The sequence below is a fragment of the Ambystoma mexicanum genome, chromosome 9 (assembly GCF_040938575.1).
Source record: "Ambystoma mexicanum isolate Mex_15411 chromosome 9, UKY_AmexF1_1, whole genome shotgun sequence".
NCBI classification, from domain to species: domain Eukaryota; kingdom Metazoa; phylum Chordata; class Amphibia; order Caudata; family Ambystomatidae; genus Ambystoma; species Ambystoma mexicanum.
Genome location: NC_090931.1, coordinates 662,148,803 through 662,176,274, shown reverse-complemented (window position 1 = coordinate 662,176,274; position 27,472 = coordinate 662,148,803). Strand labels below are relative to the sequence as shown.

The 27,472-nt window shown below is 43.7% G+C and overlaps 1 protein-coding gene across 7 annotated transcripts in view; it reads left to right on the top strand.

The window, feature by feature from the left end:
• The window catches only part of HYCC2 (hyccin PI4KA lipid kinase complex subunit 2), a 1,329,865-nt gene that overhangs the window by 480,707 nt on the left and 821,686 nt on the right, over positions 1–27,472 (top strand). For all 7 annotated transcript variants that reach the window (XM_069615445.1, XM_069615447.1, XM_069615449.1 and 4 more), the window contains one exon: positions 26,327–26,407. In XM_069615445.1, coding sequence (XP_069471546.1) covers positions 26,357–26,407 — 51 coding nt within the window. In that variant the 5' untranslated portion in view covers positions 26,327–26,356. The remainder of the gene's footprint in view (positions 1–26,326; positions 26,408–27,472) is intronic.

Sequence of the window (27,472 nt, the reverse complement as noted above, 5' to 3'; positions counted from 1 at the left end):
GCCCCAATTTGATCGGATACATTAAACTGCTGTAGACCACTCCAGTGGCGAGGTGCGGTGCGTAAGAAATGGTCAGATATGGCCCTTCCATATGAGAGGGGGATTCACAACTGTATTGAATAGCCGCACAGGGCCAATACGCCACTCACTGGTACCCTAGCTCTCTGACTCGCCCGCACGTCAAGCTGGAAATCCTGGCAGCAGCTGGAGTTAACATGATGAACCTTATACTTCATCAGCATTATGTGCCAGATTCCCCCCTTGACCCAGTGGGAACCACCCTACTTGCCTGGGGCCGACTAATGAAAGCAGCTGCAGAATCCTACCCCTATTATAAATGGCTCACTGTGTGGGGGTTCCCCGGGCTGGAGCCTACACACGACACAGCCTTGGCTCGATGCTGGGGGGCGCTCTAGGTTATCAGGCACTAACTGATTTCTATCTCGATGGGAGGTTCATTGACCCACAGACATGGAAGCAGGGCCACTCTGGGTCTGCACTTGAGATACTACAATATTACAGGCTCTGCGCTGCCTTCGGTGCTAGATGGCCCACCATTCCTGATGAGCCTTCCGACACCCCAGAGTTTGCATACATTGCTAATTTGCTGTCTCCTCTTCATATAAAATACTATTGTTGGGCACCCCAGCCCAGCCCTCCAAGGCACTCACCAAATGGGCGGATGAATTGGGCCTTGAGGTCTCTGAACAATTATGGGAAAAGATGTGCTCGCACACTAATAGAGTATCCCTCAATTTCCGTTACCGAGTTATGCAGTTTAAATCACTGAACAGGTTGTATTACACTCCTCTCAAAATCTCTAAGTTTGCCCGCACCATCACACATACCTGTACTCGCTGCAAGGCGGAGAATGCAGACCATCTACACATGTTCTGGACATGGCATAAACTGGGAGATTTCTGGGATGGGATCTTGAGGGCACTCACAGATATCACTAGCACTGAGATTGATCCTAATCCACTGGGAGTTTTGTTTAGGGTATAGAATACTGATGACACTAGACATATGGCTAAATTCCTTTATATGAGTTGCATGGTAGCCAAGAAATGTGTACTTCAATGTTGGAAGTGTCCCACCTCCCCCTGACCTTTCAGAAGTGGCTCAACGCACTTACCTAGTCCCAGAATTGCGAAGAAGAATACCTCACTATGCTCCCTACTCACTCTTGTCCAAAGAACATATGGTCTGTTTTCAACAGTTACCTTATCAGTCAAGAGGAGAGCACATCCGAAAGTGACTCACCCCCGGTCCCACAGTGAAGATCTTGAATGCCATGGTGCCCCACAATTGACTATCCTTTCATTTGTTGATGTACCATTCTCTCTGTAGGCGCATTGCGTCCTTTGTGTGTATTTTATTGCATCTCTTGCTCTGACCTGTGTGTGTGTTGTAAACCTCTGCCAATTTTTTAAAAAAGAAAATGTTCTCATGGTCATGCTGAAAGCCCACATGACCAGTAGCATCCATAAATAAACCCAGTCCCCCATTCACCTCCATGGATGGACAGCCACAACATTGAAACATGACACAGGGTACCCAAAGCCACAAATCACCCTTTACTTCAGTGGAAAACAGAGTCAGTGTTTTCTTTGAGCTCCATTGCCCATGTGATTGATCCCGATGTTCTGCCCATTGGAATTACCTTAAGAACTAACAAAATATTGAGTGGGTGCCTTGCAATGCCACCTTTTTTGCAGCCAAACACTTCTCAATTGACTCCTTACATTTCTGTACCTTCTTGTAGGGCAACGTACACACCAAGTCCATCTCTGTAGTCGGCAATATCAGCCTCGTAGTGGGCCTCTCCTTTATTCATGCGCTCAAGGGACGCCAAAACTTTACATCACTAGCATCAAATAGCTTGGTGTTCGACAACATTCCTGCCCCAAAGATGGGCCCAAAAACAAATCCTTTAGATAATATAACAACTGTTGTGACCTGGGTTACATAAACCGTGTTCGCTCGCCACACAGATAAAACAACCGAGCCTCTTTCACTGCTGGATAAAAAGACACTCCTTGCATCAATACTTCCAATTTGGTAAGTGTGGGCATTATCAAATTGATCTGCTCTGCCCACACCCCCTTCCTTCCAATTTCCTCCCGGTCCAACAATTTGGATATTACTGCTCTTTTGCTTTTTTACGACACTGGGTTTCTGGATGAGTCCCCAACCCACAAAATGACCATATGTGAAACCTGGAACAGGCTTTTTTCTTAAAGGTCCAGCAAGTTCCTTTGTTAAAATTGGTGACCTGCCGCACATCTCCCAACCAACCCTTATCACCCTCCTTCTAGCCCTTTTAAGAGTGCAGAAGGAGGAGACTGTCACACAGGTGGCATAGTGATTGCTATTAACTTTTAAGAGCAGTTGCCCTGCCTCAACTAAAATGACAAATGGCTCTGTCAGGATGCTTGTGTAAATCGATACTGCACCATCCTGTGTCAAAACCCTACTTCTGTCCCTTACACTTAACATTAAACTAAAGATAAAAAATGACTCCCATTTTCTGGACTGGGGGTAGAAGTTTGGCTTCTTCCTGGGGGAATGGCTCCCTTCCAAAGGTCAAAACACAAAAGACAACGTTCAAACTGTTCTCCTTGGTAGTTCAACACAACCAGGAGGAATGACTCCCTTCTCTGGGTATCTTTTCACTTGTTAGCACAATTCCAGGTCACCAGAAGGAATGACTCCCTTCCCTTGGACCACGTCTCATGTAGCTCCAAATACACTGTTCTCAAATGTTAGACAGGTCCACGACCCAGACTACTTCTCTTCTTTGATTGGACTCACTTGCTATGTCTCTTTACCAAGTATTGCGACAAAGATGACTTGCGATGTTTGCTGATTTCGAGTCTCCGTCCCTAGCTTCTTTCTGTTTGGTTTGTCCCACTTAATTCAGTCTCCTGCCAAGTAGGACCATGATATATGGTATGGCATGTGTGAGATGACTAGGGCCTTGACCACTGTACAGAATTTCGTTTGGGAAAATGAAGGGTTTGATTTTTCAGTGTGTATGGCTCTGAAGCCATGCGGTTTGGGCCTTTTTGGCTTGGCTATGTGCTTTGGGAAGGAAAGGCTACTGTCAAGAATGAAGCCGAGGGATTTGGCTGCATTTGACAACAGAGGGGGAGAATCCTTCCAGGCACATGCATCGAGCCATTGTTGCATGTGTTGTTGTTTGGTGGCGGGGGGTTGGGGAGAGCGATGAGGACACATTTCTGGTCATGGTCGGGTTCAGTTTAAGGTAAGCATTTGACATCCATGTTTGGATAGTAGCCAGGCATTCGCGGAGGCGAGCAATGCCCTGAGGGCCACTGACCTTAAGGTGCAGCCGAGTGTCATCTGCATACTGATGGATGGCTACTTTGGGGTAAAGGCTACAAAAGATGTAATTAATGGGGGTGTAAACCATGTTACAGTAATGAAAAGGGCATCAAGATCATTGGTTATTAGGTCAGCAATATCGGCAGCATGTGCGACCGCTGAGCGAGTGTTAACCATCATAACCAGGTGTATGTGAACAGAAGGCACATGTAGGGGTGTACAGGATATTGATTAGGTTTGCCAGGGTAGCTGTCTGCAGCTGCTTTGGGCTTTTGACTCTGTGATCCCTGGAAAGGATGGGAATGGGTTGTGGTGAACATAGCTCTCAACTCACCCGCTTTTGGCGGGTGTCACCCGCCTTGAAAGAAAATGAATCGCCCACCAAGTCCCTCATACGCCCATTCACTTCTATGGGCCTCTCACCCGCCAAAAAGAAAATCGGGTGTTTTTACCCGCCTTGCTGACAAAAAAGGTTGAGAGCTATGGGTGAATGGAGACACATGATATTTACCTGGTGTAGCACGAGCAGAATAACTGGCCTTCGGCCCTTTGTAGGCCCTAGCATGACCAAACAGCTGTTGCTGTTTTCTTCGACTGCCCTTCACTTCAGACATCGGAGCAAGAGATGCCCTGTGACTAACTGTTAAGAAGGAAAAAGTAGAGGCAGGCCTAAGCGGTCGTGTTGGACTTGGATCACAAGACATACATCGACTTGCAGCAGCTCACCAACTGAGTGTGGCAGTGATGGCTGGCTGCTAAAAGGTGTGACACATTTCGAAGCATTTAATGCAGACAGAATATTCTCTCGAATGCACATGCGTGCGCACACCCACACACGCTTGCCACAGTAGTATAAATTAAACCTTTACAAGTGGGTGGACCAAGAACAAGGGCTCCTGTTCAGATCTTTGAAGGGGAGGAGGGCACTGGAGTTAACCAGGGGATGTTTGAAACAGATATGGAGTTACACATTAAACCACCTTTCAACACTTACTGGATGGAAACTCTGGAAGAGACTTATGATAAACTGGGGGAAGCAATTATAGTGTTAGACTGTGGTGGCAGCAAAGTAGAGTTTGCGGGATGTCCAGTATTAGAAAACGGTGTCCGACTAGATGGGGCTAACTTGGATTATTTCTCCATAGATACTTTTCAGTTGATTTTAAATTCTATTTGCGCGGGAAGATGAGGGAGTACATATGTGTACACTGAGAAGATCCGTTGTGTTATCTGGCTGTCTCAGGGTTGACCCTCCTATAAGCAGCCCTCTTTTGTAGAGGAAAGTTCTTTTCTTGCATTACACTTTCTTTAGAATTCCAAAATAATAAATGCATGACGAATGTGAACGGGCAATGAAGTTCAAAAATGTTAGGTATGGTTGCTCCAGTAATGTTTAGTTGAAAATAAGTGGGCAAAACGCATCTTTTTGTCACATTCCCAAAAGTGGGGCACGTGACTATAGAACGAAAGGTTAGCTAAAAAGAGCAGGGTTTTAAGTGGATTAGCCTAATACACACCATCAGTTTGCATTCCCACATGGAGCCCTCTGTTTGCAACTGAGATAAACTCCAAGCCTGGGGCTAAGACATCACGCTGCAGGACTTGATTCAATAATCTCATAATACTGTATAAGCATTCAATTGGACGTTCTGTGCTGCCTGCACTTGTGCCAAGCTCTATGCCTTATGCAGGAGGTAGCAGGCGCTGTAGGATTCCTTGTGTATAGAAATTCGCGCTGCGCTACTGTGTCTTGGCCTAATTGACAATGTAACGCTCTGTAAAAATCGACTTTAATGTTTCAGCACCTCATCCATTGTTTAAGTCCTTTCCTCGTCCTCTTTTGAAAGAGGAATCTCTCTGACCCAATCCTGTCATAGACTGCCCAGAGGCAGTCCTGCCTGCTTTTTCATGAGCTTTGACTGCTCGCTTAGTGCTACACTTGCCGGAAGTACTCATTTTTTGTATTTAAAGAGAACTAATAGGCATACGCTTTAACTGGAAAGCAAGCAACTTCGGTCGGTTACTTGGTACTCTTTTATGCAGCCAGCTCTTTGGTCAATGTAAAGTTTTCAGTTAACACTGGAGACCCGATTTATCGTCTCCACATCAAAGTATGAAGTAGGACTGTTGGTTTATCATGCAGACCTGTGATTTCCCCCCTGCTGCCACCTTTTCCAGCTACTCCTAATCTGTTTCCCCAAGATGTAATTCTAACTGTTTTTTTTCTCTTTTCTTAAATCGTTCTCTCATTTGAATTATTCACCATTTACGTTTTACTTTATTCCTTTCTGTCTTGCCATAAGTCATTAGTGTTTTGTAGCAATATCCTCAACCAGACCACGGCAAGAAATGTCTTTAGTAGTTGTGATGTTAATCACCGTTACAACATTGACAGGATGGCAATACTCGCCTATTGTATCGGTTTAAAGGGTACACTTCAGCTACTTGAAATTCAGTGTTTTCTCTCTGTCAGCTGAAAAAAAGCAGCCAATTCTGTCGCAGGTCAATCCTTACACCGATTTGGTGGAGAGCCAAAATATGAGAATAAAACACTAGACAATGACAGGCTGTGTTGTCAATCTTTGTGATACCTGTTACCGAAAGTCTGGTAGGTGTTACGGCCCAGGTGGATTTATTCTGTTATTTCTTTCCCGTTCAAGGAATATAAACACGTACTTCCAATAGATGACAGATTCTCTAACACATAGGTACAAAACAGAACATAATTTAAGTGCTGCTTGATTTATGTCCTTCAAGTTTCTGAGGGTTGTAGGACACTACTGTAGAGACCCCACCAGAAAGGAATTCCTAACCTTGCCTTCACAAAAATGATGTGCACTGATAAGGACACCAAGCAAAAGGATCTCTAGATCTACAAATCTGCCTCAAAATCCTCTTATGCAGGGATTCCAGTTATCAGACTGCACTTAAACAAATAGCATAGTTTCTCAAATGCATGCATCTGCAAATGGTTATATAAGAACAGAGGCTTTTACACTTTTGGAAGGCACTAAAACTTCGGTGCAATGCAAACGCACCAAAATTAACAATACTAGTCTAAATGGGACTGAGTTTTCCCTAAAAGTGCACAGCGCGTTGTAGGAGTTCTCGCTAGAGCACAGGAATTGGGTACTTTGAAAAATGACACAATTTTACTGAACTTGTGAGGAATCTACTGACAGGGTCTTCATCTAGGTAATATATTTGTGGCAGGTTTTTTTAAATATTCAGTCTATTTTTGGGTTATTGTACCCCTTAATCCTCTGTTATTTTTCTCGGAATGTAGATGATTTTGTCTGCTTCTTTGACCTCTGGTAGTGGTTAGCTGTACTACCGCTACCAGAGTTGAACCTTGAGAATTACAAATGTGAGGGTGAAGGACACCATTGTGGGGGAGACAGACTCGAGGTGCTGTAGTTGAACTTTGATATTCTAATGGTTTCTTCCATTTTTTGCAGTTGTGTGGCGCAGTTGTCTATCTGATCATCGAAACCGAGATAAAAAGACAATGTATGGGGAAGAATAGCTATCCATACCACGATCTTTTGAGTCCTTAGGACGGTGAAAACAGAAAATGTTATTGGCCGGGGAAAGCCTATTGCAATTGCAATGTATGGATAGGTAAGGAGCTTGGCGGATGAATGACAGAATTCTAAGGGGAGTGACAACCACCAAAAGCACGTGAGTTGCTCAAGTATCCATTATGATCAAAATACAGATTTGTTGAGAAGGTGCTTAAAGCAGCTGTGGGGTATCTGGCATAATCCAGTAATCAGGAGCTAGTACACAGTATTCCGCAAATCTAAACCCCCTACCCATAAGGTGCAAACAAACGTTTTTTGTTAATGCAGTCCTATTCTGCTTTGTATGTCCAGTGCTCCTTTATACACATTCCAAAACACAGGAGTTAATGTCATATGTGCATGCTTGTATGACAACTGTTTTTCGTCTGGGAAGTCAAAAGTAGCTCCTGGCAGCTGTTTGTGTCAAGCTAACCAGGCTGTTGTAGTCTGCCAGCATGAACTAAATGACCCCCTGCAATTTAGATCCATGCATGTAGATTGGTTGAATCTTTGTTCCTCACAGTGAGCTCTGATCATATTGGGCTATACAAAAGATACAGTGTGCCAAATAAAGGTGTTACATTTTTGCTGAGGGATCTCATTATGTGGTAAAAAAATGTGACACTGGTTGATGTTATAGATTCTCTCAACTCGATCTCATTACATGACAAATTCGTACAGTTCTGGTGCTAGTGTAGCTGGGACAGTCGTGCTCTGAACTTTCGATTGTCATTGATGGAGCTAACATTATGAAGAAAAGATACTGAAGATACTTGTTAGGTTTTCCTTAGCCTTCTGTTCAGGGCACGAGAAAGACCTTCCCCCAAGTAGACAACTGTGTTATCCTCCAGTTTCCCTGACTTTCGTGGTGTAGCAGCTAGGGATAAACGCTCAGCCTGGGAGTATGTTTGTTAAAGTAAAGATATGATACTTTATAGCATTCAAAAATGGAATGTCTACACACTGTAAAAAAATACCTATGTCTTATTCGGCAGACAAAATTGCAAATGTAGATTTACTAGCAGGCAAAGTTTGTTCGTATCATTGTGCTCATACTGACTCATTAGGAGAGGTCACAGTCAACTGTAGCACACAGGCTTCATTGTTAGGTTTAGGGTTGGAAGGTTCCCCAAGCAAAGTCCATTCTACAGGGAATGAAGGCCTCCTTTAGAGTCGAATGTTAGCGATTAAGAGCCTCACCTTATGGATATAACAAATCAGCTGCAAGCTGTCAAAACTTTAATAGTTTGAAAAGTCAGAGTTGAGAATTGGCTGGGACCGTCTATGGTTTGGCAGTAATGTTTCCAACGGTGAAAAAGAAAACATACAAGCATGTAGGTGGACTTTAGAACCTCTGCATATGCTGATGGGCTGTAGAACAGATAACCTATTTCTAGGGTACTATGCAGCTGTCTGATTGACAATGACGCATGTCTGATTGCCAGGTGGTGCCGACAGTGGCCCAGGTCAGGTAAGCTTGGGGTTCCTCTGAGCCCCAGGACTCTTTTTGTTACATATTCTTTGTGTAGTAAGTTGTTTTGGTAACAGAAGGCCTCTGGCTGTACTGGTTACCAATCCTTGATCGTACTATGCTCCTACCTCATCCTGCCAGGTTTCACAGGGCAAGTATCAAGCGTTCTGGTCCAGGAGGCGTGTGCCTTCCCCAGTCAGGGTGAGGGAGTACGGCTGTATTGTTCCCTTTGGTCATGAAATGGCTGGCATCCACGGATTAAGCAGTGCTTCTCCATCAGCGTTTGATCTTGGGTAGATGCTGCAGCAGAGGTTTCTCACGTACATCTTCGGTTTTGGGTTTGCTATGTTTCGCAACTCGCCCCAGAAATTAACAAACTGTAGGCACAGATTACCTTACCATCTAAAAATATTGGAAGTTACTTTAGTCTAACACTTTTAACCATTCATCCTTCAATGTATTTATTAAGCGTACAGATGTTCCATTCAGTAATACTCACAAAAAAGAAAGTCTATGGGACTAACCTGAGTTTGGTGTTGTACATAAGAGGGGGAGGTTGTGATCAACTGACTAGTGCATAGTTAGGAATACTTGAGACGGAGACCAGGGACAGTACAAAAAACATATTAAATTAGCCCAAAAGGTAATAGAATATATGGATAGTATTTACATCGGGCCTAGTATCAGGTTAGTCAAGGAGATGTGTATGTTGAGGGTGCTCTGTTTTAGGTAGGTAGAGCTTTAGTGCAGATTTGAGGGATTGCATAGTAATAGTATTTTGAACATTATTATGAAGGCAGGAGGAATAAAGAGTGAGAGAGATGAGGTCCAGAGTGGCCGGTGAACTGTGAGATTGGAGTGTGCGCTAGTGCTGAATGTGTAGGGAGGAGAGTTACAGGAGAACGTGTGAGCGAAGTAGGAATGGGAGCAAGGTCATGCAGGGATTTGAAAATAAACAATATAATAAATACTTTGTGATACAACTCATATTTCTCAAAACCAATCATATATATCAACTCAATTAAGTACAACATATAAAACGTAATAACCGCATAGGTAAATTACACTGCCATTGTGTGCACCATCTAAAAAGTAAAAACAAGCAATATTATTATCGTTCCAGTCTTTCGTTCGACCATGGGCTTCACAATCCCAATATAGCAGTATATTGAAAGACCAATAGATATCACTTTATTACTAAAGTCACTAGTTTTTTTTTATCACTGGAGTAAGGGCTTTATTTGGTTCCAAACCCTAAAGAGAGCTAGCTGTAGACTTAAGGAAACTGGATTCAAACATCCATACCAGAAAGCTTAATCTTTTATCGCCTCATAATTGTGGATCCATTTTTCATATGCGTTCATATATGTCGGGCCAAGTTTCGGGCAAAGTGTTAGAATGTGCCGAGCAGATTCAAGTGCTCCTGTCGCGTGACAGATTCTACAGATCCTGGTCTCTCGGGAAATGTTTAACCTTGGCCCAATTATAGTAAGCACCGGTAGCTGGTTTGTTCTTAATTGCAGCATAAAGCGTCTAACTTCAGGCACCGGGAATAACAATAGGTACACCTGGGGTCTTAAATATCTGTGGGTGACGTGAGAGACTACCTCATATCCTTTGAGTGTAGTCAAGTGCTCTGAGTTCATACACCAATCCCACTTATTTAGCTTATCTTGGAATGCTCTTTTCTGATAAATAAATGGTAAGTGTTTTAGCTTTTCATGTGGCCAGTCAATCTCCACAAACAATGATTTGTTCAACTCTTTATATGATCTACCCCTGGGATGTTTTTCTAGATCATAGCTTTGTCCTGCCAGCCTGAGCAATTTACATTGCGGATTTGCTAAGGCTTTCAAATAGAAGGAACCTTGTGCCCGCAGTGCCATCCCTCTCAGGGAAATGCGGCCCAGTTCCAATCTTAGATATTGAACTGAACAAGAAGGTCCCAGGCCAAAGACACTGCGCCAGTAGTGTCCCTCTAAGGTGTTTAGCCACGTCAAATCTTGCATTGCTAAGGCCTCCAAGCCATATAGCACTGCAGGTACAAAGCACTGCATGTACAACTTCATAATACCAGCCATACTAAAACCTGCAGTACCCTTAGCAAATCTGCAGGCCTGGAGGGTAAGCAATTTAGCTCTCGAATGGCTTCGTAATCTGATAAAGCCTTACAATCCAGCCCCAGGTATGGGTATTTCTCCACCACAGCAATTGTTCCCAGGTTGGTATCAATGCCAGATCGTCTTGGCCCTTTTCTTGCAATGGCCATTATTTTTGTTTTTTCCAGGTTTATGACCAGTCCCAATTGTGCTGAGTAGACCTGAAGTTCATTGAGTAGGTTCTTGATACCAGATAGAGTCCGATCAGAGGATCAGGTAGTCTGCATATAGCATTCCCGTAATTGCTGTTTCCTTCAATTTAGGAGGGCAGTTGGATTTTAATGCCATACGGGCCAGCAGGTCTGCTATATATAAATTATATAGCATGGGTGAAGTTACGCAACCCTGCTTGACTCCTATATTGGTACAGATCTCCTCTGATACCTCCCCTCGGTCGTTAAGGTGTACCCTTGTTGAGGTGTTACTGTGCAGGGCTATCAGAATGTTTAAGATCCAACTTGGGCACTCCATATCTTTGAACTTGAGCCACAGTGTGTCCCGACCCACCAGGTCAAAGGCACTGGTGAAATCTACAAAGACAATGTAGAGTGTGGCGTTTTACAGCTCATGGTGTTATTTATTAACTGATCTAGGACCCTGATGTTATGGGTAGTGCCTGGCCTAAAGCCTGTTTGTGCGTAGTGCAAAATCTGTCTTTCAGAGACCCAGTTTTCAATCTCTTTGAGGACCAGAGTGTTAAAGATTTTGCTGCTTACGTCCAGCATATAGAGTTGGCGGTAATTGGCAGGTAGAGTTTGCTCTCCCTTTTTATAAACTGGTATGAATACAGACTTCTTCCAAGAAGAGGGGATTTGGCATGATCTGCAGATCCTGGAATATAGCGTAAGTAATATCTGCGCCCAGTTATGAGGATCCTGCTTCAATACCGCGTTGGCCAGGCCATTTGGTCCTGGGGCATTTGAGAATTTTAGGTTCAATATAGTCTGTTTTATGCACCTGTAGCTCAGGGGGAGTGGCCAACTTAAAACCCCCATAATGCTTTGTGTGTTGATCGTGTACTCTCTATGGAATTTATTTGAGATATAATCAACCCATTTTTCTCCCGAGATGGGGTTTAAGACCTTCAGCTTCTGTTTCCCCCCCCCCCCGCCCTTGCCAGTATTTGCCAGATCCTACGTCTATTTTCACTACAAAGGGCTTCAGCAAACTTTTGCCATTGGATTCTTTTTAGAGACTGGCGATATTTTTTAGCCAACTACGATTTTTGCGTTTAATCTCTAGGGATTTAAGATTAAATGGGTCTACCTCAATATTTGTAGTTTTATGTGCCCTTAAGGCTCTTAGGGCTCGTCGCATGTGACGTTTCTGGTCTCTAATGTTTGCATCAAATGTTTGAGTACCCCCACTCTTCCAACTTATCCCCGGGGTAGGTTTAGTTTTGAAGAGTGAGTGTGCCAGATGAGTGATCCAGCTTTCAATTTCCTCGGGGTTGTTCCCCCACATTAGTTGCTTAATAGTCTTATCACTAGGGAAGGAAATGGTGATCATTTTTTCAATGTATCTTTGGGTCCATCTAATCTTGTTGCCCGCATGATTAGATGCCAACTCTCTACAAGAGTCCACCTTAGTACTATCCTCCCCACCCTCAATGCACAGTGTAAGGGTTCCGTGATCACTAAAGTCGTTCAGCTTAATGTCTAATTGTATAACCTGTGGAAGAATACACTCTGAAACGGCCACATAATCAAGAACAGCACGCTTTTCCCCCACTGTCCAGGAGTCTTTCCCTGATGTGTCCCCCCTTGCGCGACCATTTAATATAGTCAGATGCCATTCTTTGAGGATATCTAACCAGAGACTCCCTTTATTACTCTTAAGTAGGGGCATATCACACATATTCTGAACACATCAGTAATTCCCACACCCTTCCAGATCGAGGCATTTTGCATTCAGATCCCCACAGAGTATGACTGCTGGCTTATTGTCCCCAGTACACCAAGCGGTCATCAAAGTGTCCAGTTTATCCCCAATAGGTTCTGTATTCTGCTCACCCGGTGGGTCATAAATATTAATTATCAAAATCTCATTGCAACCTGCCCAACCGCCCGGCTGGTTTATTTGGATCGCCAAAACATTTCCTCCTGGGCTGTCCTGATAGATCAGTTTAGGGTTATATGAAGACTTGGCACCAATTAGGAGACCCCCCTTTGGTCTTCCCCCATCTCCTTTAACTGCCATACATTGGAAAGTCACATAGCCATCAAATTCCAGATCAAAGGTAACCCAGGATTCTTGCAATAAGAATATGTCAGCAGATAGTAAAATGTTGCAAGAGGCTCCCTCATTTATCCAGTGGCTATGTCCCCTCGTGTTCCAACTGATAATAGTAGAGGTTCATTCTCTTTTCTTCTGGGCAAACATTCCTCGTAGCCACTCCCACCCTTTTTCATCACTGAGTCTAAGAGCAGCTTTTGTTGTCGTTGGTACGGTCGCACTAGGTGTACAAGCGCAGGAACATTTTTGGCACTTATCCACCATCGAGGCAGAGGGTATGGGTACGTCTAATTCGTATCCCAAGTGTTCTAAAGATGACTGATTTGCCCTTATCATAGCAGCGATCTCGGGTAAGTAGCAATGAATTGTTGTAAGTTTTACTTCCTTTAGGCACGAAGGTTCAACAAAGTCAACGTCACTAGTATTTAATATTCTTAGTGATGGAATTTTTGAAAAAAGGGCGAAGTGTGTAGATCTATTTAATTGAATGCCCTATTTTGCCTCCCTCAGTAGGTGCTATCGTAACTTTTTTAATGTCCAATTTGTCAGGCCTCGGGGGTATGGGGGGGCCACCACCCAAGCGGGGCGTTTGAGAAGGGATGTGTTGGGGGGCCTCAGGTACCTGCCTGGGTAGAGATATAGAATTTTGCATCGCAGTGCCTGGATCAGAACAAATTGATAACTGGGCTTCCGAATGCTGGCTAGTTTGCCCCGGTGGCTCATCCATTAGCCAGCTGGTTAGGGTGCCCACTGTTTGGGCTGATCTTCGTTTCCTTCTAGCAGCCCATTTACGTTGTTTTTTAGATAAGATTTTGGCTGGTGGCCGAGGGGTAGATTTTCTGGGAGGTAAATTGTTGGTTTTGTCCCCACTTTTCTTTGCCTATCTTTTCTGTTTTCTGGAGGGTTGGGCTCTATTTTCCACCACCCCCTCTCCTGCAAGAAGGGACCCATGTTCTTCCTCCGTCGTGGTTTCCTTATCCAAGGTTGGCACTGGGGTTATCTTGGCACGTCCCTATAATGGAATGGCAGTGGACGGGATTTCCCTCAGGTCAATACAGGGGATATTAGGTATTTTAGTTGCAAGGAGTTCCCTTTTTTAGGTCCAGTCGCGGGCCCTCCCACCGTGGGTTTACAGAGAAAGTATGCGTCCAAGGGGCCCTTTTGGGGGACCGCCACTTCTCCACCTGGGACATTTTTTCCTCCATTTTCTGCCGTGGGATTTTTGCCCATATCCGCTGATGTTCCTTTATTTGAGCGTAGCCTATATGGTCTCCTTCCCCTTGCAGTCACCGTTTTATTTCTGCTAGTTGTCTTTCCCGGCATTTTTAGCATTTTGTCAGGTTAAGCCGAGCTAAAGGAGGAGTAGCAGGGGATGGAAACGTGTGGGGAAGAGAGGAAATGGAGGGAAAAAGGGGGGGGAGGAGGGTAAGGATTGTTCGAGTTGTAACTATTTTCTTTTGCTCCACTCGAGGCCACCGAAGACAGCAGATAGAATGTCACCTTTAAGTAACACCGCTTCCTAGGGCTATGACAATATTATTGCCACACTCCCAGAGGGTTGCCTAAGCTGTCCGGCAATTTACGACAAACTGTTATTTACACCGGGCTAACACAGAGTGGATGGAGAGATTTGGGAGAGTCTTACAATGTTTGGCTTTCAAAAGAAGAGTACCTGAGCCTTTCGATGTAAAAACAGGAGCTTCATCTGGGCCTTCTCCTTCCTCGCTCCCCGAGTAACACGAATAACACACTGCGCACACCATACGCAATATAAGTTTAAAGAGGGATCAGTATTTCATGGCTAGCCAGATGGAATGGAGGTGGTGTTTGGAAGTAGGACAGCAGCAAGAAAGATTGTAGACTGTCTCTGTGGCAGTGAAGCACTTTGTCAAGTGGAGAGAAGGAGTAGAGGGGGAAGCTAAGGGCAATGCTTGCACAGTAGTCCAGTGGTTTTCCAGACGTGGAGCCCTTGCTCACTGTGCCTTATAGAGGCTCAGCTTCACCGCACTGAGGAGGCCCAACAAGGCCAAAACAAGTTGCTGATGGTGACTATTGTTCAGAGGAGAATTGCCAATCATTTCAGTGCTGGACTGCTCTTGTGGGTGGGGCCAGACTGATATGCAAATAAATGGTTCTCCTCTGTGAAGGCTCAGTGAGATAAAACGTGGTTGCAGACCCTCCTAAATGGAAGAAATTCCATAGAGCATGTTATTTGAACCATGATTGTTAACAGTAGAGGGCCGTCCACGCTTTGTTGCAAAGGAAAGTAGCAGTGCCCTGTGCAAATTCAGGAACCGATGCACTTTCTTCACAAGCATAGTTGACTGGAACATAGATTGGGACAAGAACTTTGGCACACTAAGAAAATAACTAATTACCAAAGCTATGGATTGGTGGGGGCTTCAGAAAAAATAAGAGCAACTAAACTACGTCTCTAAACAAGAATTCATCAAATATACATACATGATTAATACAGCGCAGCCATACCTTGGCAAATTTCCCATCCCTTGGACCAGAAATAAATACCTGTGACTAAGGCTCAACCAGTTTCCCTCTCTAGCTGGAATGGGCCCTCGCTTGAAGATCACTAGAGAGGAAAGCTATTGCTGATTGCAGGTCTCAAAAGTTTTTTGTTCTTGCGCAGACATTTAATAACACAATGGCCTGAACTCAGCGAGACACGTAATCTGTACTTGGAACCAGCCCTACAGGTAAGGGGTGTGTCAGTCACTTTACTCCCTGAAAATAGGCAAATACTCGGTAAAAATCGAGAGTAAAAATACTCTCAACAAATGGGAAACTAACGCATACAATTCTTGTCACCCTGCTTTTACACACAGCTCCATGGATATGTTTGGACTAATAGTACACATAGAGCCATCGGAAAAATATATCGCTGCCTGGTCTAAGGAGGTAAAATGCTTATCTTAATGTGCATGAATGACTAAGTGCAAAGAAATGTTTATTACAAAGCATTTTTGTTTTACAGTTAAAACATTTGTACTCAATTCTAAAATGCTTCCACTAGGAATGGGACTTACGTTTTTACTCCTTACAAATCATTTTACTCCCAAATTTAAAAAATGGGGAGTAAAATACTCCCACTTCAAAATCTTATCTGGAGCAGTGCTTACAAGGCTTTGTACATAGTAGTTAATCTTATGTGAAAAGGCTGAATTCTGGATGAGCTGTTTAGCGGGAAGGCAACAGTATTGATTATCCCAAATCTGGGATAGAATATTGAAAGTGCTCAATTGTTTGTAGTGGAATGGGAAACTATCTCAAATGCTTAATCAAATTGGGGACACATGTATAGTATTGGATGTATTTGACAGCTAACATTGACAGGACAGTCAAGACAAATGGTTATTTTATGTAATTATATAATCTTTAAAACATTCTGAACAGTTATAAAGTATAACTGCATCACGTTATCAATACATTTAAAAAAAAGTAATGGGGAAGCCAAAAGGTCAGGTGGCTCACGCCTGAGCCACAGCATAGGACTTCATCTAACAGTAGTATAACAGTTTTATGAAGTACAAAACTAGTTCACAAAGGAACACCGAAGGGCTGACCATATTATACTAAATACTTAAACACAGCATTAATACATTTTGAAAGTAAAACACCAAAGGTGTAGATCAACATGATTTAAAACAATAATATAATATAACGATATTTATTTGCAATGGGAACATACTCTTGTATGATAAGTGGGTGTGTGTAGATAATGGTTAAACTGTGAAACAGATGAGCAAGTAATTTATATTTTTTACTCTATTCTTTGTACAGCATGTTTTCTAACATAACCTCTTCATACAGAGGCCATTTGTTCATTCTAGATGAAAAATGCCTAAATATGCTTAAAATGATCTTTAAAAAAACTCCTGTTGCTCCAGAGAAGGGTGGTTGTACCTTATACCGACAAACCCAGGGCCTTTGCTACACCTGACCAAAGAGGGCAGGGACAATCATGAGCTTTGAAAGGTGACCAGGGAGATTTGGAAATGTATTCTTAATCACTGCATCTTTCTGCACACCAAAGTATTCATGAATACAAGTTCCACTGTACAAAACACTAAATACACCCAATAAAATAATACTTTTTTTGCAAGCCACAAAATTTGCTCTAGCCAGTGTGTCTCTCCCAGCGAGTTATAAATGGTGTGCTGTGTGAATGAGGAAAAAAGGAGTTCCTACCAAGGGGAGGGTGACTTTTATGCCAGGCTAATTGCTTGCAAGTTAAAGCTATCACATTACTCTTTGGTCCATTGGCTCTCTCCCCTACCCAATTTGTAGCCAAGTCTGCTCCTTTAGCTCTTCAGGACATAAGACTTCTCGAAGGATGCTGCATAAACAAGCAAAGGAACTTGCAATTCTGATCCCTAGGATGGTAATCCTCCAATATGTGCGTTGCAATCGCCCTCCCTTAGATAAGCGGCCCGACTGCCAGCTCCTAATTTTCTGCCTAGCAGTCTCATCTGAAACCTGCTTCTCACATCGTCTTTTATAGGTGTACAATATTCTTACAATACCTCCTTTAGTGCCGGGGATCACTTGCTGCAGGTCATTGGTTTTAAGGCATGTATCCCGTGCACACGCCCTTCCTGGCTTCCAATGCACACACTGCCTTTGTTACATGCCTAGGCGATCTACACTCAGTGCAGTCTTGTGTCTTCTGTGCAGATATCCTGATTAGTTCCTGCTGTAGAAATCTTTAGCACATTGCAGGCGTAAGGAAGGCATCCAGTGGTTGAGTCGATTGTGAAAATTGTCCACAATCTCTTACCTTTAGTCATAGCTAAAGTGGTTTCCATGCTGTGCTCCGTATGGGTGGTTGGAATGTCCATCCCTACTTAAAGGTTTTTCTGCAGTCCGTTCCAGAACCTCTGGCAAACAGGTATCCTGCAGGCCTACCAGTTTGCTTGCTGTGACCATGGCTGACTCTTTGGTGTTGGACCCCCCCCCCCCCCCTTTCCCTCCTAGATTAGTTTATTCTTGTTCCAAAGAGGGGCATTAGGTGTGGTAGTTTCGATCTATCATTTGCAGGTTGAGCACTGCTCTCTCCATAAATTCGCTGCATTGGCACCAGAATCTATGGTACCCTAAAAAGAAACTCTTCCATCTGGTAAGTGCGTCTTCTTTCTCGGTTAAGTCTCAGAATACGTACTGAAAGAGCAAGATGTAAAAGCATGACTCGGTGTGATACCCGACTACCGGTTACCATAGTTTTTTAGCATTAAAAAGAAGCACCACAAAGACAAAGTAGAGCCCAAAGTCACCCCCCCCCCCCAAACCACCCTTATCTTCATTTGTAGTCGCTTCTACCACGGGATATTGGTGGCTGATCTGGACTGTCTGCAAGATATGCCATTCTGACCTTGTGGTTAGCCCGGATCCTATTCCAAATGTTGAATAGGGAACCCAGGAAAACTCCCGGCCTTATTGATCTTTTCTACCACAAGACAATGTTTTCACATGTATGCACTTTCTAATACCCTAGTCTTATCTAAATGATAATTGTGATCCCTATTGTATATTCTAACGTCGTATTTGTTAATAATTCAGCATAAGAAAAATGCTATCGAAATGTTCTTGCATATCAACCCTTTTAAGTTTGTGCCTTGTTACATTCTAAACATGTTGATGTTGTGGTTTTCCTTATACCATATTATTCTAGCCTCTTAACATTTCTTAGATCACCAGGATAGCTGTGTTTCTCCTCTTTATGATATTATAATGACCATCTTGAAGGGGGTGGGTGCATCATATCCACTTAACATGCTTCGTTTCTCTCTGGTGTTGAGAACCTTTTCCAGGGGCTTATGCAAAACAGTGAAGGTCACCAAGTATTACATTCGTAAAAAAATAAAAATAAATTGTGTTACTGACTAGATTGTGTTTTGGTATTGGGATAAAGATGACCAAATAAAAATGGCAAAAAACGGGGAGGTGGGAATCCTAGCTTTCTTAACTTGGTCTTTGCTGATAGACATCCTCTTCTCGAGCTTTATCATGTAAAACCGTCATTAGTAGAGCATTTCCTAAATAAGCAAGATCATACCTTCACAGGACCTATGTTTCTTTTGTCACTTGTTTAGTTATAAGGGCAGTCAAGCATTCGCCTGCGTACATATATTCACCATTGGTTTAATTTCTGAGATTTAGTGAGGAGCCATGTTTTTCTTTTTTGCTGTGGTACTGCACCTTTCGAAGTCTGAATAAACACACGTGTAGTGTGTTTCTTCTTACCTTTGTGTGGCACATGTGTGTTCTGTTTCTGAGAAGCCTGGCTCACTGATTGATGCTCACACTGTGAGCTGCTCTCACCACAGTAGTGTATACAACCAGGGAAGGAATTTGGCCGGAACAAGACGGAGCTGCGCTCCGGCACAAATTGTCTTGCTGGAGTGCCGTCCTGTTGAGACTCTAGGCCTAAATCACAACTCAAGTTGAGGAAGCGTTCTGCTCCTGCCGCGAGTTTCCTTAACACTGTGCTTTTGAGAGCGGGGATATGCAAGCAGCATCTGAAGATGCCCTTTGCTCACTAGAACAGCCCAAACTCAAACAATGAAATTGTCCGTAGCTCTATATATACATCTTGTGCTTTGCACAAATTGTACCATCATGGTGAGTATTCTGCCAGATGAAATGAGCACCATAGCCTGCTCAGAAGGAATGCACGTTTGAATTAGTATCGCAAACATTTTTGATAAATTGGTGGTCATTCTTATGTTCACAAAATGCTCTTTGTATGTAAAGCAGCCAGCACCTGATATTCACGGCACGCACATTATTCAACACTTCTCTCCACTCACCACTGAGAAATCTGCCTCCACACTTGCAATTCCCTCCTTCTGTACAAAGGTAGTTCTCCCAGTACATTTTGTCCATTTCCACCACTGTTTCCGACCATATGTTACTTGTGGTTGATGTCATTATGTCTGGACATGCAACATCCTGAACCTGCAAAGGCTGCTCCCTACCTAGTAGTAAGTGTATGTAAACAAAACGGCAGAAATTATGGGTACCTCTGCCCTAGGCCCACGTGAAATGAATGCGTTCAGTCCCACCTTATACAGGAATCCTGGCTATGCTACTTCCTTAGCGATTTGCTGCTTTGCGAAGGAGGCCAATATCTCCTTCAACGTTCTGGTGCAGAAAGTCCCAATCCGGAGAGATGAGGTCTCTGGAGCATCCTGCAGAGGGTGCATTCAGTCACTGTCCCCTCTGAATGCACCTGGATACAAACTGCAAGTAGGGGAGATTGCATGTTTGCCGAGGTTTGGCAGCCACGCTTCAGGCATTGCCTTTTCCCCACTTGATCGTGGGCATCGAGAGTTGTTACTTTGGGTGACAGAGGTTGCAATGCCACGATATCCCCGCAGTTTTCACTTGGGGAATTTCACCTCAATTGTAGGCTTATGCAGCACTGCCTGCTCAACCTTTTGAGCACCGAATGAGGTCTGGAATCTGCCTTCGTGCTTTAGGCACATTTATTTCCACGATAATGACCTCCCTACTTGCCTTCGATGCAGTAATGAAAAATGCAGTTTGTTGATATGTTATCAATTATTTATATTTTGCCCATCAGTACCGTAGATGTCTTGCATCACCTGAACTTGCACAAGAGAGAGGCATGTTATGACCCTGCCAGAACTTGGTCTATGAGTGAGAAAGGAGGAGGTTGGGATGTGAGGCGAGTGTGAGGAGTGGTAAATGGTGCTTGCGACTTTTCAGAGATGGGAAGAATATTTGGCATGAGGGGGATGGCAAACTTGTTGTAGTATGGATGCATATTTTTAACTGCAATTTATCATTTAGTGGAGAGAACGTTTGCATAAGAAACGGCTAGATTTAAAGTAGAGCTTTTACTGTGAAGGCAAAATCTAGACCATAAAGTGCTAGCTACTTAAAATAGTTGGTGTGTAGTTGCGTGATGAACTTGAGTGTTGCTCAAGTAGACCCTAGTTGTGTGGAGGCTTTCCCGAGATCAGTTTGCAAGGAATCATCCTTGTATCTGGCCGAGAACTGGGTTTGCCAAGCTAACTGACAGAATTGTCAGCACAAAAAGTTGGATGTGCATAGGTTTATGCATGTGGAAGACATGAGATAAAGGAGAGACGAGACGCGATGCGATTGCGGCCAATTAGTAAGTTGCAAAGACTAAGAGCTAGGTATCATTCACTGTAACATTGAGATAAATATCTCTATAGAGGAGACATTTAACCTGATAAAATGGGCTTGCAATAGGGGTGGCTCAGAAGAAACCTGAGCAGTGAAGAGGGTTAGGATTGAAAACTAGATGTACAGGCCAACCATCATGCGCTTAGTATGAATGCTTCGAGTCTAAATGATATTCCTTCTTGGCACCACTAAAGGGCATCGATACGTGGCAGTTTAACCTGTACCACACTGAACTAACTCAAATCCGATAAAAGTGCATTTTACTACACAAATTAACACTTACAAATTAAATGTACTCTCGTAGCAAGAATTAATTTGTGAATCATCGTCTCACTTTCCGTGGGGAGATGCACTGCATCAGAAGGAATCTGCTCTCGGAAGGAATACACACACTCGACATGCTGTAAGTACTTGCACAATTAGGGTAGACTCAGCTAACTAGTCAGATGTAGTAGAACTGCAGATATAACACTTAATTTCAAATTAACCTAAACACCAAATCTCTATCCTTGTGAGTGAATCAAGTTCATTAAAACAGGAGTGACTCACAGCATGGTGATAGTCGTGCCCTGCGCTGCCATCCCCCCTGTAGTCCTTAAGAGTAGGTGTCTGGACCTGTGCCTAGTCTGAAAAGCTTGAACCCATTCACTGCCAGCCCCAACTGTGTTCCGGTTTCTTTTGGCTTACCAGTCTTCAAAAATTGCTGTTTCCTAATGCCTTAGTTTGGAAGAAGGGATGTGGAATTGGGGAAGCCCGAGAGGGTGGGCTGAAATCTGCACAAACGCATGGCAGCAAGGGCGCTCCCCCATAAGGTAAAAATGAAAAGATGGGGGTTGGGCAGCCCTCCCTACAGCTTGAACACACAGCTTTTTTTATCAGAACACAAAAGCAATTTGAAGCACAGAAGCATTTGAAAGGGCCAGAGGAAAACGGTGTGGCCTGGTCGCACCTCATTGAAAGAAGTGGCAAAGGCCTTTGCACGATGCTCCAATCACTGATGCCTGTTTAGACTGGAATCTGCCAGAGAGAACCAAGGGGCAATTATACCTTCTGTACACCTTTGCACAAAGCACGATTTAAACCAGCGTGTACTGCATCTTGATTCAGAGATTATAACCTCCCCAATAATGAAGCTGTAACTGAGTGCCATTACAGGCATGGGGGTTCGGGGGACACAAAATGCCCTGTCTCCCCTGGAGAAGGGTCCACCTCACCCACAGGTACAAGCAGAAGGCATGAGAGCTCTTAACAGCAGTGTTTAGAGCCATAAAGAATACACATGTGGCACAACCAGCATTGGTCTTAGTTGAAATTCTTTAAGGATGTTAATGGGGGTAGGTATTAGCCAATTTGATAATTTATAATCGATCGAATGGTACATTTGACCGAATTCAGCCAGTACCATTCGATCGATTTATAAAAAAAAATAAATACCGAACATGTGGAGCGGGGGTGTTTCCTTGATCAAAAAAGGGGGGAAAAAAAGAAAAAGGGACCCTGTGGCGTCGGATGCGAACCGCGTTGGAGGGACTGATGTGATGCCGCAGGGGAAGCGGATGCGAGCAAGCAGGGGAGGTGAGGGTGATGTAAGGGACGTTTGTGTTTGTTTGGTAGAAGTGTAAAGCAATTTGTGGCAAAATTGACTATGGTCAATTCCGCCACGAATAACCACTTCGGTCAAACAACCCAAATCCAATTGGTTGAGTGTGTATGAAGAGAGATGAGTGCTGAGCAATTTTCCTGTAACAAAGTGAGGTCTTGTTACTGGATCTGTTCACAAAAAGCTAACCGGCAAGATCTTGAAATGCTTACACCGAGGGAAGGGGTGTTTTGCTTCAAAAGTGCACAGCTATATTTCACTGCCCCAGCACAATGAATCAAGAAACCCTGGACACTAAAGGGCAATTATTCACACAAACAGTTAAACTGCAAAAAATTGCTGTTTATGGCCTTTTATTCACAAAAGCATGCATGAATGAAAATAATAAATTAATGAATAATTACTACATATGAAGAATGGAAAAAGTTTAAAAATACTTCACTGTTGAAGCAACAGCAAACTAAATCCTCCTTTCGCCAGAATATGCGCTGAAAAGCTCTAAAACAGGCAGGCAGAGCAATCTTGGCATCATCGGGCATCCTGGAAGCAGTGTGTCCACTCTTCCAGCGAAGCTTTCTGCCTGACTGATTTGCCCCTCATCACGTTAAACCATTTGCAAATGCATGATGACATTTTCCAGAACTTTCTGGCTTTCAAAGTCTTTACCTGTTGACTGTTCCCATGGACCCCCGGCTACAGTGACACATGGTAACCTCAAGAGGCAAAACTCTTCCCTTTCTCATGGAAGCGCAAAAACAGCTACTTAACTTTAATTCAGCTTTGAAAGATTCCTTTGCAATGTTATCGGTTACCAGCTGGCACCTTCTTCAAAACAGTCTTCGAAGCAATGCAGACTAACATAAGCAATGAGCCTCGTTGAAAACATGTTTACCAGTGGAATAATATGCACGATGTTACGAGTTCTCATCAAGTGCAGATTTCATGGAGAAAATGTGCAGATTTCACTATGGCCTGAAGAAAATGTCCTTTATGGCTCTGTGAGCACCCAAAATGCACTGTACACAAGGGCCATGTTTTAGTTAAAAGCATTACAAGGGTCCACACTCGAGCCCCTGTAAAACGCCCACAGAGCATCCCAGAGCAAATTCAGTCTGGTGAAGAAGGGTGAATCTCCGCCCCAATACTCCCTCCATTCCCACCAAACAAATGCGCATCCCATCCTTTGTACGCCTCCCCCATCCATTAAATAAAGACACCAAAAGGTGTAAACAAAGAAAACAAAATTAAAGGTTTTTTTGCAAAAGTTAACTCAAAGTGCCAGAAAAAAGTCTGAAACGTGTACAGTAAGCACTTTAGATTGGTATTGGTCGACAAGATAATAATGCAACTCACCTGCTAGAAAAACCGCTGCTGCTCCTCTTATCTTCTCGGTGACCAGAGAAGCGGACAATTAACTCAGAGTTCAAGTCGAGCAACATCTGAGTCCTCCATAGGCCTCTCTCCCACCATACAGGACTCTCACCCTAAGTGTAGCTTGAATCTCAAATCTGGGAGTAGCCTCCATCTTTGTATACTATACTTGAAACCTCTGTTGTGAAAGCTAGGCATCTCTCCCACTATACAGGATTCTCAAATCTAGGTCTAGCCTCTGTCCTAGCCTACTGTGTTGAATCCTACTGCACTGTGAAACCTAGGCCTCTCTCCCACTATACAGGATTCTCGAATCTAGGGGTAGCCTCCATCTTTTCTTACTACATGCTGAAGCGTGCTGCATTGTGAAACCTAGGCCTCTCTCCCACTATGCAGGAATCTCATATCTAGATGTACCCTCCATCTTTGCTTACTACATGCTGAAACCTGCTACATTGTGAAACCTAGGCATATTGGTATAAAATTCTCAAATCTAGACCTGGACAGATATTGCCCCAGCCGAACAATTTTGCAGCTTACGGTCCGTATATTTCACACCACTAGCGTGGACACAGGCCGCAGGCATGGCCAAGAATCTAGGCACGATAGAATACGGCTACGTCTAAGCACATCCCTTCTAGCATAACACATAGCCGTCCAGACTGAAACACCTGACGTACCTCAACACCACTGCCATTAGCATACAGCGACTACCACCCAAAAGGAACCCGGTATAGCTGGCCTCACATAGATTGCTATTGTTGAGAGAGTCTATCTGAAAGCCCCAACAACACCCACCCATGTGTCTGACCTCTCTTGGGCTGCTTAGTCGAGACTTGCCAGCTACCCAAGTCCTAGAACGGAAAAATGCAAGCATGCATCTCCTAAGCTAAACGCCCTAGAATTTCCTACCACGTTAACTACGGTCACTGAGGGCGTTCCAACAGAGGAAAAAGCGCACTGAAGCCACACAAGTGGGGAAAGAGTGCTATATAAATAACCAAATACAAAACAATGCCTCTGAGGGGGCAAATCACCCACCGAGGGCAAGGTCTCTGATTCAGCAGCTACTCAAATTTAACATGACCAGCCATATATCCTTCCCAGGACATCTAACCCCTCTAAATTCACCTTCTTTCCAGATCCCACAACCAAAGATGTCCTACTTTTGCACCAATCAAAAATGAAATTTCCCAAATCTAATGGGACCCCAGGCATATAGTAGCACTCCCTAGGGTCACGACAGCCAGGACTAAGGGGTGTGTACTGTCCCCAGGCCTCCCGGGAACTAGCATGGCCACTGGAAACTCCTACTCAGTAAGGCTGTAGCCAAAGAAACAAACTACACTGGTGCTTGCCTCCTGACACCAGGCCGACCAGGAAGTGCACCCAGTGAGGATGTTCAGTCTCAATCCTCCAATGCAAACCCTCAGCAGGAAGGCCATGCCTTCCCTCCCAACTCCCCAGACTGATACGAGAGCCACTGCACATAGCTATGCCACAGTTAATGATACATGCAGATTCTCACAGATTGACGTAGGCATATCATTCCCAGTATAATGGTTAAGATTACAATGCTGGGACATCACGGTTTCTTTTCATTTATGTCTGGAGTAAAACTGGCATTTTCTTGTGAATAGATTTGTCGCATTCTATGTGACCTGAACTGGGCCTGTTCTCAGTTAATGTTCAAAGCCTTTCACTAACCATCTGAGACTATTTTATGTGTAATGCAGGTATTGTCCAAGCCCCAGCCACCTACTTGTCCTGCCTTTTGTTTATGCCTCCATTTTAGTATATGCAGAGGTCAGTGCAAGGCCTTCCATTTAAGTTGCATTAAAACGCTGCTCCCTCAGCTGTTATCCACTTGTTCGTGGAAGTACAGTGAAAGTACAGCCAGTCCGAGCCTAGGGCAGGCCAGAGCGAAGCAAGGACCTCCGCGCAGGCTCAGGGCAGTTACTAGCCTTAAATGCAGGAGTAATCGCTATTTCCTCTCTAGTTCTTCTGAATATTTTTCCAAATTGTTTTTTTCCTTTTTTTCAAAATCAAAGTTTGGTGGGCGAGAGGAAATAAGTGGCATCAGGAGAATGTGTTCAGTTGCCTAGGCGTACAAGGACAGACATTAGAAAATTCCGCTCCTGATTGAGTGCCATTCCCTGGGTGCAAATGTGCCATTTAGACTGGCAGAGTATGCCAGCTCTCTGAAATTTAGCCCAACCCAATCGCAGCAACTCTCTTATAAATTAACCACCAACAAGCAGTGATATGTCTTGGAAACCTTAAGGCTGTAATGGCGAGTGTTAAGTGCAGTTGTCATTTGTGGTCTCATTATTTAGCAGGTGTTCAAATTTTATAATAACTCTAACCTTTCGTTCTAATTTCTGTTTAGGTTTGAGGCAGGTGGGGACGCCGTAAGAAGATGCTGGCATCCGAACGAGGCGTGGTGGAAGAATGGCTCTCCGAATTCAAGGTAACCTCTCGAGGGTGCCACACGTAAACATGTGTCTCGTGCTTCAGAACTGGGAATTGGTTTGTGCTTTACTGCTGTAGCAGATATCCAGTGTACATTTTCATTTTGACTACATACACATAGTTATAAACATTGCTCTACAGATGGATAGATGCCATAAAATATATTTTGATGGGGTGATGATCTGCTCTGAGGGCAGGATGCAGAATAAATGTGCACCTTTGGGACTAATTGGAATTCTCCCCCTGCCTTCCCTTTGCCCCATCTGGAAAGAGCTGGGGACATATTGCATGCTATATTCTTGTCGGTGGTTTGATTTTTATTTTTGTATTGATTTCTTTTATTGTGCACTAATGGGCTGAAAAGTATCAAAGCGTGGGGAGGGGACCATTTATCCCGAATGCTCTAGAAGAGGAGTCTTGATTTTCTTGCTTAAAATAGTCGAACCACAAATATGTAGAATCTACTTTGGGTATAGAGTTCCTGCATTTGGCAGCTAGTACATTAAAAACAACCTGCCTAGAGTGTTTGAAGCTAAGCACAGCCCCAATGTATTGGGTCTTCAAGCCTAGCTATCTAGACAGAGTGCCAATAAAGATGGTATCTGGGAGAAGAGGTGGGAAGAACTATAGAGTCCTTTGCCAAGGTCAGCATCTTAAACTGAACCTGTGCACTGCCAAGGAGTTGGTGCTATTTCCTTAGCACTGGCGATCTCACCTATAAAGCTGAATGTGTGTGTATGTTTGTCAGGCTATACAAATCCACACGGTTGAACCCACTTCTACTGAATTTTGCATGGATTCCTCATTTGACTGGGGCGCGATTGTAGTCTTTTTGGATGCCCAAAAAGAATGTACTCCGTAGTTGCCCCGATTCACTACAGTAGGTACTAGGAGGCAACATACAGAAAAGTGTCAAATCTGTGAAATGGCAAAATTACAGTTTACTTAAGCTTACTTAACGAGAAGAGGGCACAATCATTCTTTATTGGATATTTTATCAAAAGTGCTGGAGCCATTAAGTGACTGAAACATGCCTCCCAAAAAACGAACATCTCTTGGAAAA